At 38.2% G+C, this 15,617-nt stretch overlaps 2 protein-coding genes across 4 annotated transcripts in view; one reads left to right on the top strand and one right to left on the bottom strand.

The window, feature by feature from the left end:
• Positions 1-209: 209 nt before the first annotated feature.
• LOC139939683 (large ribosomal subunit protein uL23m-like) lies at positions 210-4,146 on the bottom strand. The gene is made up of 4 exons (XM_071935750.1): positions 3,924-4,146; positions 2,810-2,932; positions 1,882-2,038; positions 210-1,141 (listed from the first exon to the last, which is right to left on the bottom strand). Exons 1-4 carry the CDS (start codon positions 4,016-4,018, stop codon positions 986-988), a joined length of 531 nt encoding a protein of 176 aa, XP_071791851.1. The 5' UTR covers positions 4,019-4,146; the 3' UTR covers positions 210-985.
• A 249-nt stretch (positions 4,147-4,395) lies between these two features.
• The window catches only part of LOC139939540 (uncharacterized), a 40,879-nt gene continuing 29,657 nt past the window's right edge, over positions 4,396-15,617 (top strand). For 2 of the 3 annotated variants that reach the window (XM_071935541.1, XM_071935538.1), the window contains exon 1: positions 4,396-4,797. The gene's annotated coding sequence lies outside the window, so the exon portion shown is untranslated. Of the gene's footprint in view, positions 4,798-10,766; positions 11,508-15,617 lie in introns of those variants that run through there. The other variant, XM_071935539.1, reaches the window with a different exon arrangement.

Genomic DNA, 15,617 nt, shown 5'->3' with positions numbered 1-15,617 from the left:
CCTTGTGCTAATGGAAACTTTGAGAAAAGTAACATCCGAAGTGTGTAAAACACCAATATGCCAAAATGTGTGATTTTTTGAAGAGATGACTCTTCATGAAAACAGTGACGATAAATGTGAACTTCGTCTTTTCAAGTGATTACTTTCTCAACATGTTAAATTACTCCTGGCAGGGAAGAAAGTGATTGCAAAATACAGATTCAAAATTTTATTTTTTTCTTCTTTATTTGCATAAAATGTACATACCTATCAAAAACACTGAAGCATAACAACCCAATAACACAGCTTAGCACTTATTCAAAGAGCTGCTTAGTGCACAACAAAATACTTGTGTTTACTGGGATATGATTACCAGCCAATAGACAATGTCACGTGTACCATCTTTGACTGGTATCCTGCGTATTTTTGCTAAGCAATATTTCCTTAATCAAAATTATCTACTCGAGCAGCTCAATGAAACCGAACTAGGCACAAAAATGTGCTTAGCATGAAATTTCTTCCTTGATAAAAACAGGAACCAACAATATTACCATTGGTTGTATATTGCTTGTTACTGGTATTCAGCTGTTGTTGGTAATCCTGTTTTTATCAAGGCAACAATTTCATGCTAAGCAAATGTGAGGGCCCTTTTTGCGCATGTGACGTCACATGCAAGAGGTCTATTCAATTCATGTTATAACAATTCATCTGGTTTCAAAGAACATTTCTCTCTCTTGAATACATTCAAGTATAAACAACTTTGTTTTAAAATACTGTTCCTTTCTATAACTGCACACAGATAATCATGAAGTTAATGTCTAAAAAAACACAGCCTTGATGCAGCACAAAGATCTCATCAGTCCATGGCTTTCTAGCCATCAAATCGTTTCCTTTCCAGCCGAACTGCATCCTTGATTGTTTTACAACTGCGTAACACCCTGAACACTGTTCATCAAGTAGCTGATTCCAACAGTCACATGTATCTACAGGTGGGGGTGGGTGGGGGTCATAGTCCAAACCACAACGGCACACCGCCTCGTTCTCTCAGGAGATTGTCTTTTACTTTCTGCTTAGCTTTGACTTCTTCTATCATGTCCTCTTCATCTTCGTCTGTTTCTTTCTTGAACAAATTATCAGGGAACTCGAACGTCTGGTTGTCCGGCTACAAGAAAAATGATGTTGACAATTTATTACCCAAAACAATCCCTTAGAAGGAAGGACTTGAGCTTGAAACCAAAATGAACACAAATAATCCTGGTGGAAGTTTAACACCCAACTCTTTGGGCAAGTTCTGGTCAATTCAATTATTTTACTGAGAAAATACTCCTTTCTAAAAAAAAATGTTAGGGGCCTACTTCAGAGAGAGCTGTTTCTCACAATGTTGTCTACTATCAAAATTTTGAGTAATTACCAATAGTGTCCAATGCCTTTGAAGGGTTTGTGTACTTTTTGTAAAACTCAAAACACAAACGTCCACAGATTTACACTGACCTTACATACAATGTAAAGGCACAATTCTGTGGTAAAAAGGCGCATAAGTTTTGGGGCTTGTTCCATCTCAGACCACAAAAGTCTCAGTCTTAGATCTTGATTTCAGACCTTGAGGCATCAGGGCCCAGTTACATGGTTCTGCTTAACGCCAAAATCTGCGCTTACGATCACGATTCCCCGCTAACGTGCAAGCGCCGAATTCATGCGCTAGCCTTGTATACGTAGAATGCCTATTAATGTGGAGTATGCACGTGCAAAAGCCAAAATTTGCCGCTAACCTGTGAAATACGCTTGCCAAAAGCACAGAATTACTTGCTTCTGTAACTGCCGATTCTGTGCTGAAGGAAAGCAGAGCCATGAAATTGGGCCCAGCTGTGACGTTTACTGAATGTCAATTAACATAAAACTTACCAATGTGACATGTGCCAACTTGAAGTCATCTTTAGGCTTGAATCTTCTATTCCTGTGGTCACGCTTGAATGCCACATACACTATCTGTGTATTTACCTTGGCCACAGGAACGTTGTATAATCTGTCTAGGTAGTTCTTCACATCAAACTTTGTCATTCTGATAAAAAAAATAAACCAATTGTCAATATTTACACAAACAATTACAATCAGTGGTACATTTTCCACAACTTTTTTTACTTTACTAGGCATAATGCTTACATAGAGTTAGTGTTTTAACGAGGATGACCACGTTTCATCCTATACCATAATCCCTATGCATGTACTACAGAAACATCATATTCCAAAGCCCACTGAATCTTACCAATATTATGAAAACATGCATGTTTACCCATATACAGCAACCCCCTGACTTTGTGCATGGTGAAACCTTGTCTGCAAGGTACAAATAGTTTCCTGAAAGGGTCTGGGTACTTTTTGGAAAACAAAACACAATATCAAAAAATTTACATTGAACAGTTTAAAGATAATGATAGTAGAAAGATTACCTTAAAATATTACTTGCCGAGGTGCTGTAGTTTTTATGAGAAATGAGTAAAACGTATATTATCAGTTATGGCACGCTTTAAGTTTACATGCTAAAATAAATTTCGTTTCACTGAGACAAAACTTATTTTCGTGACTTGTTTTACTCATATCTCAAAAACTACAGCACCTCGATAAAGTAATATTTCAAGGGAAGCTTTCTACCATCACTCTTCAAACCGTGTAAGGTTAATGTAAATCTGTGGACATGGTGTTTTGTGTCCTACAAAAAAATCCCAGACCCTTTAAGCAAGGTCATCTTGCAAATTAGATATGTGTACGGCAATTAGAAAACAAAGCACTCAGAAAGTAAGCGCACGCCTCCTCTAACAAGCTTCTAACTTACTGTACAGGACATTCAAAAGTGACGACATTTGGGGGTCTTTCCTTGTCAGATTTCACCAGTTTCATATAGAAGTCTGTGAAGAAGACCCGACATTGAGGGTTGCCTTTTACATACAGCGGATATCTGTTAGTGTAAGGTAAAAACATTGGAAAATTAAATAAAATATTGCGACAGTTATTAGTTAAGTCTCAGTGTAGCTTTTTTTTGTATTGTGGGTACTGCCAGACTGAGTAAAATCTCCCAAAGCACAATTTCATGGCTGTCGCATTGTCTCAACTGTTGGGTTGTCTGAACCGTCGCGTTGTCTCAACCGTTGGGTGGGTAGTCTCAACCGCTGAGTTATCTACACCATTGAGTTGTCCGAACTGTTGAGTAGTGTCAACCGTAGAGTTGATCGAACCATTAAGTTGTCCGAACCGATGAGTTCTCCGAACCGGTGAGTTGTCTGAACTGTCGAGTAGTCTCAACTGTCGAGCTGTCCGAACCGTCAAATCTTCTGAACGATTGAATTGTCCGAACCGATGAGTTGACCAAGTGATAACTCTGGCAAAATAATGCATGGCCCTCTTCAGATTTTGTGTATTTTGGGACAATTTGCGAGAATTGCTGTGCATGTATGCTGGCATTAAAAACGTTAGATCCTATCCCAGATTTCAGAGCTAGTTCCTATTTGTATTTGTAAATGTAAACGGGTCCATGGACTTCTTCCACGAGAGGGGCTATATATAATATTGTCTTTGATTTGATTGGCACTATCATTTAGTTACTGTGCGCACTTGCAGGAATCCCTGAGTGGAACCACACAGGGAAAAGAACATATTACAATCATCGTATGACCCGAGTTAAGTTTTCGTGCTACATTAATGTGCAACTGCACACTATAAAGCGTACACAAAAAATATTACATTTATTTATTTGTTATTGTTAAAAATAAAAATTAATAAATATTTATTAAATTATTATTAATTTACTGCCTGCTGATTTTAAATCTTGATTTTATTAGCATGTTTAAGGTCTGATTGTGATCTACATATCACCTTCAAGTCTAGTATTGTCTTAGTTATATTGTCTTGTTTACACATTTCTCATTTTGGAGTTATAAAAGCGAACCTACCTTACAAATCGAGACATACTTGTGCGTATTCTCTCCACACAAATTCCAGTAAAAAACACATGTACTGGCTGCTCTGTGGAAGACGAACTAGACATACACAGCGCCCTCTACTACCTTTAAAGTTGAGATGAGCTTAATTTTTTTTCTTTTTCAGACGGCTGATTTATTTTCACAAAACCCCCAGATATTTTTTGTGTTTTAGATCATAGGTTAGATTTGTCAGATTCAATTTGCATTATTCTGTGTATAAAATGATGCCATTACTCTGCATTTTTGTCCCTTATAAACAAAATGTCAGAACAGTCAGATTATTGTTTATTCAGATAAATCTTATAACATGAAACAGTCGTGTACAAATTCTACATTTATTTTTTGGTGCTACTTCTAGGGCCAGGGGGCGCCCTTCCATAAAACCACGACGTACACCAAAACAACTACTCCCAATAATGCAACGCCTATTAACATGATTAAACGTGCGAGTAAAAATTGTTACTGCCGAATAACAATAAAACACATTTCATTCACTGCCCACCGCCCGAATGATGAAAAGTTATTCTATATTTAAAACTAAATGGGGAATCCCTAAATGGAAGTGAACAGATTTAGTTAAACACATTTGAGGCAGAGCTTGTTGAAAGCCGACGACCGACCGGAGCAGTTTGTGTTCTTTAAAGACTTTATTTTGGCGCAGTTCTGAGTTTGCTTGTCGTGTTCGTAGGAACGCTCCCGTTCACACACAGAAGCAAGCAGCATCGGCTCATCTCAGTCGGACTTGTTTGTTTTGCTCAGTCTGTCAGTTGTAAAATTTGTATGGCAGACTGCATACAGCGACACCGAAGAGAGAGAGTTTGCAACCGTTTTCAAGTTGACTCAGGTATGTTTTCCCCCATCTTTCTTGTTCATTCTTTTACTTTGCTAAAGTCTTTAGCAAAGAAAGTCTTGTAAGTTGTAAACACAGAACAAAGTGTTTTTGATTTCATTAAAATTAATTATTGAAATTGAAATTCGTTGACCAGCTCTAAAAATTAAAGTTCAAGCACATCAATCAATCATTTCAAACAGCTTACAAATTTTATTATTTGTCTTGTGTTTTTAATTTGTTTGTCTTGTACCAAGAGATCATCTGTAACACTGTCATCATTTGTTTTTGTGTGAGGGTTATAAATGGTCAAAGTCACACACAGTGGACAGATTCCTAACAAAAAGTACACATTTTTGTTATATTTTGTTGTTGTATTTTTATTATTTTTGTTCATTTACCAAAGTCTGCTATGTTATGCCAATTGTGTCAACGAAGCAAGAGGGTGAGAGACTCTTTTTGTTCCTCCCCTTTACATAAGGTTTATCACGATTCAGAACCGCAATGCGTTGTGGGAAGGCATATGGGGCAGTTTGCTGTGCGGTGTATGTTGTCATGCACGACTTGCGCACGCATCGCCCATATCTTTGTGTCCAGGTTCAACAGCAGGGGTCGAAATTAAGTGTATTTTCATGGTAGTCAGCAGGGCTAGTAGCAAGACTTTTGAGTAGCCCTGATGAGATTTTGGTAGCCTGAACAACACATTATTGCTCGAGTCACGGCACAAACTTTACAATACACCGCAGCACAGTTCTTTATTGTTTGTGATGATGATTTTTGCATTATTTTTCCACTAGCCCGTCGGGCTATCAAACTGGAAAAATCAGTAGCCCAGCTGTAAATCTGGTAGTCCCGGGCTAGCGGGCTAGTGGCAATTTCGACCCCTGAGTTCAACAGCGCCCTCTCTTGATATTTTGCTATTCCTGATAAACCTTATTACATTGACTGCCAACAAAAGCAGAGATATTGGGTCATTTCCAATATTATACAACCTCCAGGAACATTAGACTGGTGCTATACCAACTAAGCTTAGCAGTGTAAGCGGTCTCAGAATTTGAGTCTGATATGGCCATGACACGCCATGGATGTTGTTTTGAACGGTTATATTTTTTACTAAGTTTAGATATTCTGAAAAAGGGTAAAGTTGTCATTTTGTTAAATTACTGTTTATAAAACATCCTGCTCACTCAATATAACAAATTAGTGCACTGGCGTAACAAAAGTTTTAAATGTAAAAGCACAATCTTTGCTTTTAAATCCCCCAAACTTCAAGTTGCCACACAAAAATGAATACTTAAAGACATTGGACACTATTGGTAATTGTCAAAGACCAGTCTTCTCACTTGCTGTATCACAACATATGCATAAAAAAAATACCCTGAAAAATGAGCTCAATTGGTCGTCGAAGTTGCAAGATAATAATGAAAGAAAAAAACACATGAAGTTGTGTGCTTTCAGATGCTTGATTTCGAGACCTCAAGTTCTAAATCTGAGGTCTCAAAATCAAATTTGTGGAAAATTACTTCTTTCTCGAAAAGTATTCCACTTCAGAGGGAGCCGTTTCTCACAATGTTTTAAAACATTGTGAGAAATATACTATCAACCTCTCCCCATTACTCGTTACCAAGTAAGGTTTTATGCTAATTATTATTTTGAGTAATTACCAATAGTGTCCAGCACTGCCTTTAAAGGAACACGTTGCCTTGGATCGATCGATTTGGTCTTTGAAAAGCGTTTGTAACCGTTTGTTATCATGCATGGGTAGAAAGATAATGTAAAAGTATAGAATTTTATGATCCACACAAACATGCCTCGAAATTGCACGGTTTTCCTTTTACTTCCTTGAATAACATAGTCGGCCATTTATGGGAGTAAAATTTTTGACTCCCATAAATGGCCGACCGTGTTAGTTTGCATAGGCCTAGTAAAAGGAAAACCACGCAATTTCGAGGTAAATTTGTGTGGATCATTGTATTCTACTTTTAAAACATTTCATTACACAAACGGTTACAAATGCTTTTTGTAGACCAACTCGTCCGATCCAAGGCAACGTGTTCCTTTAATTGTACTGTGCGATCTGACAGTGTCTAAAAATTGATAAGAGTTTGCCTGGAATATTTTTGTTTAAATGTTTTTAGATGGATGATTTCCAATGAGAGGCCAAACACCTTCTGGTCAATACCTTGATGTACATGTCATTCAATTTCCAGAAGTGTACAAAACTCATGTATGTGATACAATTTTATGTACAGCCTACAACTTAACATGTCGTCAGTGTACCCCTGCAGGCTACTACTTTCATCACATCCCAAGACCTCACAAGACCGATGGAGGAGTTGCAATACTGTACAGATCTACTTTATCCCTCTCTGTGAAAAGTAATGACGTCCAGTACACAACTTTTGAATCTCTTCATGCTGAAGTTTGCGGAAACTCTAAATCTATTCGCCTTGTCATTGTATACAGACCTGAAAGAGATTCAAACGGCCAACATGTGACTTTCTCAAGTTTTCTAAGGGAGTTTGAGAATTTGATTTTGGAATATCTGCTTCATCCATCGGAAATCATCATCACCGGCGACTTTAACATTCATGTTGATGACATCCACAACACCAATGCAAACCAGTTTAAGCATCTACTTCAGGCTTTTGGTCTTACCCAGCATATCAAGGAGCCGACTCATCGTCTCGGTCATTGCCTAGACCTTGTCATAACTCGTGAAATCTCCCCACCAATTGTCTCAAACTTTGTTATTCTACCTGGATTATCAGACCATTATGCAGTCATGTGTCACTTGAGTCTGTGCAAGCCCAAAGTCCCAACCGTTACTATAAAGAGCCGACAATGGAAACATGTGAATCCTACCGAAGTGTTCCGCGACATAGGCTCCCATTTAGCAAATCTAGAAGTTGATCACGACTGCTTGGATTCCTATATCAGCCAATATGAGAGTACAGTCAGTGACATCTTGGATAAATACGCACCTTGGAAAACGAGATCAATTAAGGTCCGAACTGAAGTCTCCTGGTTCAATGATGATATTCGTACAGCGAGAAAGATCTGTTGTCAACTGGAGCGGAAGTGGCGGAAAAATGGCAAATTGGCAATACGACGACAAGAACATCGCAACCAATGTAAAATAGTTAGGAATTTGATCAACCAGGCAAAGATCATCCATTATTCATCTCAAGTACAAGAATCCTCAGGAGATCAAAAGAAGCTTTCAAGATAATTGGTAAGTTGTTGCTCAAACCCAAAACCCCTGTCCTTCCATCCACTTACAATGACCCGGACTTAGCAAATGAGTTCCAGAAATTCTTTGTCACCAAGATTTCAGACATCCGCTCATCATTTTCATCAGTCCCTTATAACGTGCCGCAGACATTGCCACAACTTCAACCAGAGTGTAGACTATCTGTGTTTGAGCCTGCGACTGTTGCTGAGATTCAAAGGGTTATTATGAAATCTCCTTCAAAATCCTGTGAGCTGGATCCAGTGTCAACATCCATGATAAAGCAAAACATCGATATTTTTGTACCCTACATCACTAAGCTTGTAAACGAATCCCTCAGTTCCGGTTGTTTCCCCGATAGCCTCAAAGTTTCCTACATCAGGCCGCTCATCAAGAAACCAAACCTGGACAAGGAGATATTCAAAAACTACAGACCAGTTGCAAACTTAAAATATCTTGGAAAAGTCATCGAACGAGTAGTTTCATCACGTATTTCTGATCACATTCATACTTTCAACCTGTCCGACGTGTTCCAGTCAGCATACAAGCCTTTCCATGGGACCGAGGCTGCACTAGTCCGTGTGAGCAACGATATTCTCTCTGCAATGGACAATGGTAACCTTACAGCACTAGTCCTGCTAGACTTGAGTGCTGCTTTTGAAACTGTCGATCACAACATCCTTCTCTCTCGGCTCCAGAACCACCGTGGCATAGAGGACACAGCCCTAGCATGGTGCAAATCGTATCTCTACAATAGAACTCAGCATGTATGTATTGGCACCGCGATATCCGACCCTGTTGTTTTGAACTACTCTGTGCCACAGGGGTCGGTACTCGGCCCGCAGTGGTTTACGCTATACACTTTACCGATTCGTGACATCATCCTGAAATTTAATCTGAATTACCATGTGTACGCAGACGACACTCAGCTATACATCACGTTTAAATCTTCTCAAGAAAACGCAAATGCATCTATTGCAAGACTTGAGAAATGCATCCAAGAGATTCGACGTTGGACACAACAAAACTTCCTGAAGTTAAATGATGATAAGACAGAGTTCCTTCTATTTGGGTCACGTCAACAGTTAACTAAGGTTTCAGTGCCATACATCTCCATCGGTGATGCTCGGATAGCTCCCTCGCTGAAAGCTCGGAACTTAGGGGTTATTTTTGATTCATCGATGACACTTCAGCCACACATCAACAACATTGTTCGTTTATCATCATATCACATCAGGAATATAGGTAAGATTCGCAAGTACTTGGACAAAAGTGCCACTGAAAAGGTCATTCACGCATTTGTTACTTCTCGTCTTGACAACGGCAATGCTCTTCTCTACAGTCTTCCTAACAAGCAGATTTCCCGACTTCAACGGCTCCAAAATACTGCTGCCTGCATTGTGACACTGTCTAGAAAATCCTGTTCTATCTACCCCATTCTGAAACAACTACACTGGCTCCCTATCTCTCAACGAATCATCTTCAAGCTGATGCTCATTGTCCACAAAGCTCTTAATGGCAAGGCTCCCCACTATATTTCTGAACTGCTTACACTCCATCAAGGAATCTTTGATCAAGTTCTATGCTTCTCCTCAATGAACCCAAGTCTCGACACTCCTGGGGTGACAGGTCTTTTTCTTCAGCCGCGCCACGCATCTGGAACTCTCTACCACTTAATCTTCGATCTTGTCTTTGTACTGCAAAATTCAAGTCTCTTCTCAAAACTGATCTTATGTCACAGGTTTTCAATGACTAATTTTTTTTGTGTCTGTTTTTCTTTGTGTTGTGTTTTGTTTTTGTTTTGTTTTTGGTTTTACTGCGCCTTGAACACCCAGCAGGGTGGATATGTGCGCATTACATAAGTCTTATTATTATTATTTATTATTTACAATGTTTGTAGTGGTTGGGAGGGCCCATTGTGGGAACTTATACAATGTAATACAATTTGATATAAAGTATACTGTTGATGGGGTAAAAAGTGAGTTTAACATTATTGTTCAAAATCTGTTGTACATGTACTGTAATACAATACAATACAATAAAACTTGTTGTCCCTGCATGGGAAATTCCTTTGGCTCACCAGTAAAAAAGGGGCTAAACAGCGTTAAAAAGGGGTTAAACCTTACTATAGAGAAATAGTGGGCCTAAATTCAGAGTTGAAAAAGTGAACCACAGACAGATAAAAGGGCAGACACGGAAAAAGAACAACAGTTAAAATGCAATAACAACAAAGGCATTCAGATCGCGATTGTTATGACAACTCACCGTTCAAGCTGGCCATTATATAATTGAATGGCAGCTGGAACAAATGAGCTGCCATACCTCCGGGTTTGATGGCTCTTAGAAGAAAACGATTGCTCATAAGGCTTTTCTGGAATTTCAAGTGAAGTGGGTGAGAGCTGTCGGAACTAAATACAGACATGTCCCAGCATACATGGTCTACTATGTACATTTAGCATACAGAATGGAATTGGGCTCACCAGATCAATTATACATTATTTAATTACATTCATAAAAAACACAGGAAACGCCTATTTAAATCAAAATTGGTGTTTCTGAAAATCAAGCATTTTGTCGCTTTTAAAATTGTGTACTGGTAACGATCCTTCTTCACTCAAAGCTCTACAGCTTAAACAAAGTTAGTTCAACAGCCAAGCCCTCAGACTCTTGTGTGTATAGTTTCATACAGTGCACTGCAATAATCAATGATTTGAATACATATCAAAACCTCGTACCACACACTTCAAAAGGTCTTTAAAATGTGGGAAACCCCTCAACACCAGGACATTTGCATTACGCACAATTATATGTCCCACTTCAATTTGAACCATGATGTGTACAATTTGATAATTATAATTATCATGCGGCCATTGTTATCGTAATATTAAGCGGAATTGTAATATTGTATGATTGATAACAAGTGAATTGTTGACACTTTTGCATACGTCAACGGCAACTTGATATTCCAAGTAAAGTTGCTTGTCATAGTCATTGATCAGTAAGGATTTTCAAAGAAACTAGGGCTCTCATATTCGCTGTATAATTTTTGCTTTTAAAACACATGCATGTATTACATGACATCCGGTTGAGAAGTGCGGCATCAACAGGCAGATAACACATTGTTCATTTGTACTGTCTGCAACACAGTTCGTGTACATAGTATAATTTGTAAATTGTTATCTGAATTTGACATACATTTTGTACAATCTACATCTAGCTGTGTTGACAATGACATCATAGATTCCGGGTGTGAATATGAAACTGGACAAATTGTAATGTGATAATTTAAATACACGTATGTGTAGGGGTCAAAATCCAGAATACATTTTACAGTATCTAGGTAAAAAGGCTCTGTCTGCAGATCATTGCATTCTGTCTGGGGTAGTGTACACTACACTTAAACATTTTCTAGTGAACAGATGAGTTAAGACATAGTAATTTTAACCCAATTGTCATATATGTAAGTAAGTATCCAGTACTGTTGTTGCAAAGGGTAAGTTGGAACAATTCAAATTGCCTGTGCACTCATTTTTGTCTTCACTAATTAACACATTGCTATTTTTTGTCATTTTTGTCACTGATATAACAGGCATAATATTCTTCTTAATCCGATTCTTTGTCCGATTTCTTTTATTTAAAACATTACATGTGTAAAAACCTCTGTTCATACTAGTGATTGAACAATAAGAGTATGATACTTTGTAATTTGAGTGTGTCATGCTATGCTCTCATATAATGTGTGTGCTGAATATTCAATACGGTTCAGTACAAGTATTAGGTTATAGGCCTAACCCTCTCGCATTACCAAATTGTTTTTACAAAAACAACCGCATTGCTTGACTACGCAAGCATGAAGAACATTTTCTTACACAATAGGCCTAACATGTATGGATTTGCAGGGTGGCAAACTTTATAAACTTGTACATTAAAGGAACACGTTGCCTTGGATCGGTCGAGTTGGTCTTTGAAAAGCGTTTGTAACCGTTTGTTATAAAATGCATATGGGTAGAAAGATGTTGTAAAAGTAGAATACAATGATCCACACAAACATGCCTCTAAATTGCACGGTTTTCCTTTTACCTCGTCGACTAACACGGTCGGCCATTTATGGGAGTCAAATTTCAAATTCAAATGCCATTAAATTGTTATAGTAAATGAAGGTGGAAGGGGAAAAGACAATTTTGTACTGTCCACTATTAAACAAACCAAATTATGCACTCAAAACTGGTACACCACAGCATACTAAGTTTATACAGTCTTGTCTATCGGTACCCGGCCTGTCCTAGAAACATGAAATGACATTTGCTGCCAATGTAATTGAACGATAATGAAAATGGGATGTGCGTATGTTGAAGAGTCGCATTCTTTGTAAATTGGCAATCTGACCCCTGAAGAAATCTAATGATAATGCCTGGGCTGGAGTGACACTGTTCTGTATCATCAGCGGCCTGAAATGTTTGTGAATGATGAAGACAGAAATGTGCGCTTATTTGTTTTTCTTGCCTGCTGTGTTTTTCAGTTTTGTTTGTGCTAGGGCAATGTAGGGTTGCACCAGGCTGTGATGTTAACTACTCTGTACAAGGCAAAACATTGTCCCTTTTCACCAATTTTAATGACATTGTAACATTAGGTAAAATGAATTACCGTTTTACGCCCAAGTGTTTTTAAAGAGTTTAAAGTTACAAAACAGGTATGCCTACAGTTTTTGTTTACATGTTCATAATGTAGTAAAAGAAAACTTGTAGGCATAGTGCGCACTAATTTATGTGCAGTACTGTGTAATTCACATCATAAAGGGGAAGATTCAAGTTCGACATCAGTGTTTTGTAATCAGAGCTCATTATTGAATGACAACTGGTCAGTTTCCAAGAAGATATCATCATGTGTTTTGCGAGGAAACCTGCTTACAAATACATTATGTTTTACTACAGTTGAAATGAGGACCTAGTACTATTGTAGTGCAGGACACATTTCCTTGCATACTTACTCAACAGAATTAAAAGGTTGAACACAATGTGGCATGACCTTGCCTCATTTGCCCAAACTATAGGCGGAGAATGATTCGTAAGAGCGACTCTATCCAAAGGACTCCTAGATATGTCATGGTATTAAATTTTGGAGCATCGCAGCAGTACATAATGGCAAAGTACCAGATGACATGCGATCCACTTCCACCAATCAAATGAAAGGTTCTGCATTAGCGATGAAGGCCGACATGTACATTACATGTATGTATCGTATTCTGTATGAAGCTATGAGGCGTTGTTCGAAACACAAAATGTTCATACAAGAGGGCATGTTAACAAATATATAAAGGATATTGCAGCAGGTACCAATAATACCAGGGGCATGGTGGCAAGAGTAAGATCATGGGAAAGCACCAAGGTATTGGATATGTGCTTCAATTTTACAAGGGCAAGGGCAAGGGCAACAAAGGCATTGAGTGACCAGGGGGCATGGAGGCAATTGCCTTTTGTTGCCTCCGTGAAGCATCAGGCTTGAGCATCATCATCCTTTGGCTCAGTGAAGTTTTTGCAATTTGTTACAGCACTGAGGCTCCAAGTGTCTGGTCTACACAGGGAATTTAACAAAGTTCCTGCCCGTTTGCCCCCCCCCCCCCTCAATCTGTAATAAAATTGAATGTGTGCATTGCTTTCATGCATGTGATGTATTTCAGTATAATTTGAAACATTCTGCTGATATATTTGTACCGAATCCAGACAGTATGTCTCCGTGCCTGTCTTGTCTGATCTGGGCGGCAGTGGTAATGAGATTGCGGATACTCTTGGAGCAATTGAGAAATGGAGTATAATGGATGGTTTTAATCATGGGCTATAGGACAGGGGTGAGCACTAATGGTGTCTGGAGTTAACATAAATCAAATTTTAAAGTCGACTTTGATCACACACAAAAAAACAAAAAGAGCATGCATTGCATGTACTGCGGTTGGTTATTGGGGCGTGATACATTATTGCATCAAGAGATAGTCAAGTTATTTGTTGGGCCCTGGGATTATGGGTGGAGATACATTATGACTTTTTTGTGGATATTGTTTGTTGATTGAATTGATGTCATCCTTTGCTGTATTGAATTGCTGTTCGGGGAATGGGGGCTTTCGGTGTGACATCTTTTAATTTGAATAGGTGGCATTTAAATAAATAAAAAAAGTGTTTTGTAAAGCTGGTTCATTCCATATCATCTTTTTTTTCGCCAAAGAACAATCAGCAAGGCAAATTTATAGATCCTGTAGTTTTAAGTAATAAATATGGATTTAGGTCTTGTAGATTTAGACATGGGAATGTTTGACAGACAGAAATAGATGGTGAGAAATGGTCCCTGTGAGGAATATTTCCAGGTAAAACCAGGACAACTCAAGAAACTACAGAAACATATCTTTAAGGTAGTGAGGTAGTGTTTGTAACAGGGACAGATGGAATTCAACAAAAATTCATACTGTCTTATAAACCTCAAGTTTTTCTTTGTTTTGACCGATAATCAGAAAAAGGGGCAATGGGTCTAACCTAATTTACTTTTATGAAAACTCAATTTCTAGTCAATCCCAATACAATTTCTTTTGGGAGATTAATAAAGTTTTCTCGTGTCATATTTCTCCTATTCCATCTTGTTAACCTCAGACTTCAACAGAGTCCTGAGGCAGCATACATGAGTCATTGAAATGTCACTCATACATGTTGGAAGATTATAGGAAGCTGCACAGCAGGAAAATAAAAAACAGAAGAGTAATTTCTGAATCTGTATAATTCATCAAATGATTTTTGGCATAGGTTTAAGGCTGCCTGATGTCTTTTATTTCAAAGAGAGAAAACAAAACCTTGTCGCAAAAGTTGTGTGCTTTCAGATGCTTTATTTCGAGACCTTACAAATTCTGAGGTCTCAAAATCAAATTTAAATGTTATAGTGAGAAATTACTTCTTTCTCAAAATACAAGTTACTTAAGAGGGAGCCGTTTCTCATGGATGTTTTAAATACTATCAACAACTATCAACAGCTGTCCATTGACCATTAACAAGTAAGTTTTTATTCTAGTGTCCAGTGCTTTTAACTGCTGATGAAAAAATAACATTGCCCCTTCAGGTACATGGGGTTGAAAGACACAATAGAATTCACAGAGTACATTACGTGTCACAATGCCAGAATGTTAGGGTGTCACTGTCAGAACATCTCTCCCTGCTGAAATGAAAGTCAAACCATCTTCAGGGTCAGACAGTCATACTGCTGGCCATACCCTGCAGGGGCCCAATGTACTCTGTAATTTATGACTTAATAATCAATAGAATATTCTAAATTTAGCCTCCCACGTTCCATTTGCATTTTGCCAAGTGCAGTGGGATGGGGGTCAACAACTGGAAGAGTCCAGTTTAAGTTTCAGATCATATTTCTGTTATTTGCTTTTTTATCAAAATTTGATCTGAAGGCGTGACATTAAAGATTGAAATCGAAGATTGATTTTGAAGAGCAGCTGGAAACTAGATAGCCTGTAAATGATGAAAACAATACTGAAGACAGAGATTATACCGTATTATAAAGATAAGACCCAGAAAAGCCAGAATGTTCATTTTGGAAGGAATTGCATTTTGTTTCC

The sequence above is a fragment of the Asterias amurensis genome, chromosome 7, assembly GCF_032118995.1.
Source record: "Asterias amurensis chromosome 7, ASM3211899v1".
Lineage (NCBI taxonomy): Eukaryota > Metazoa > Echinodermata > Asteroidea > Forcipulatida > Asteriidae > Asterias > Asterias amurensis.
This window is presented reverse-complemented; position numbering and strand designations above follow the sequence as displayed.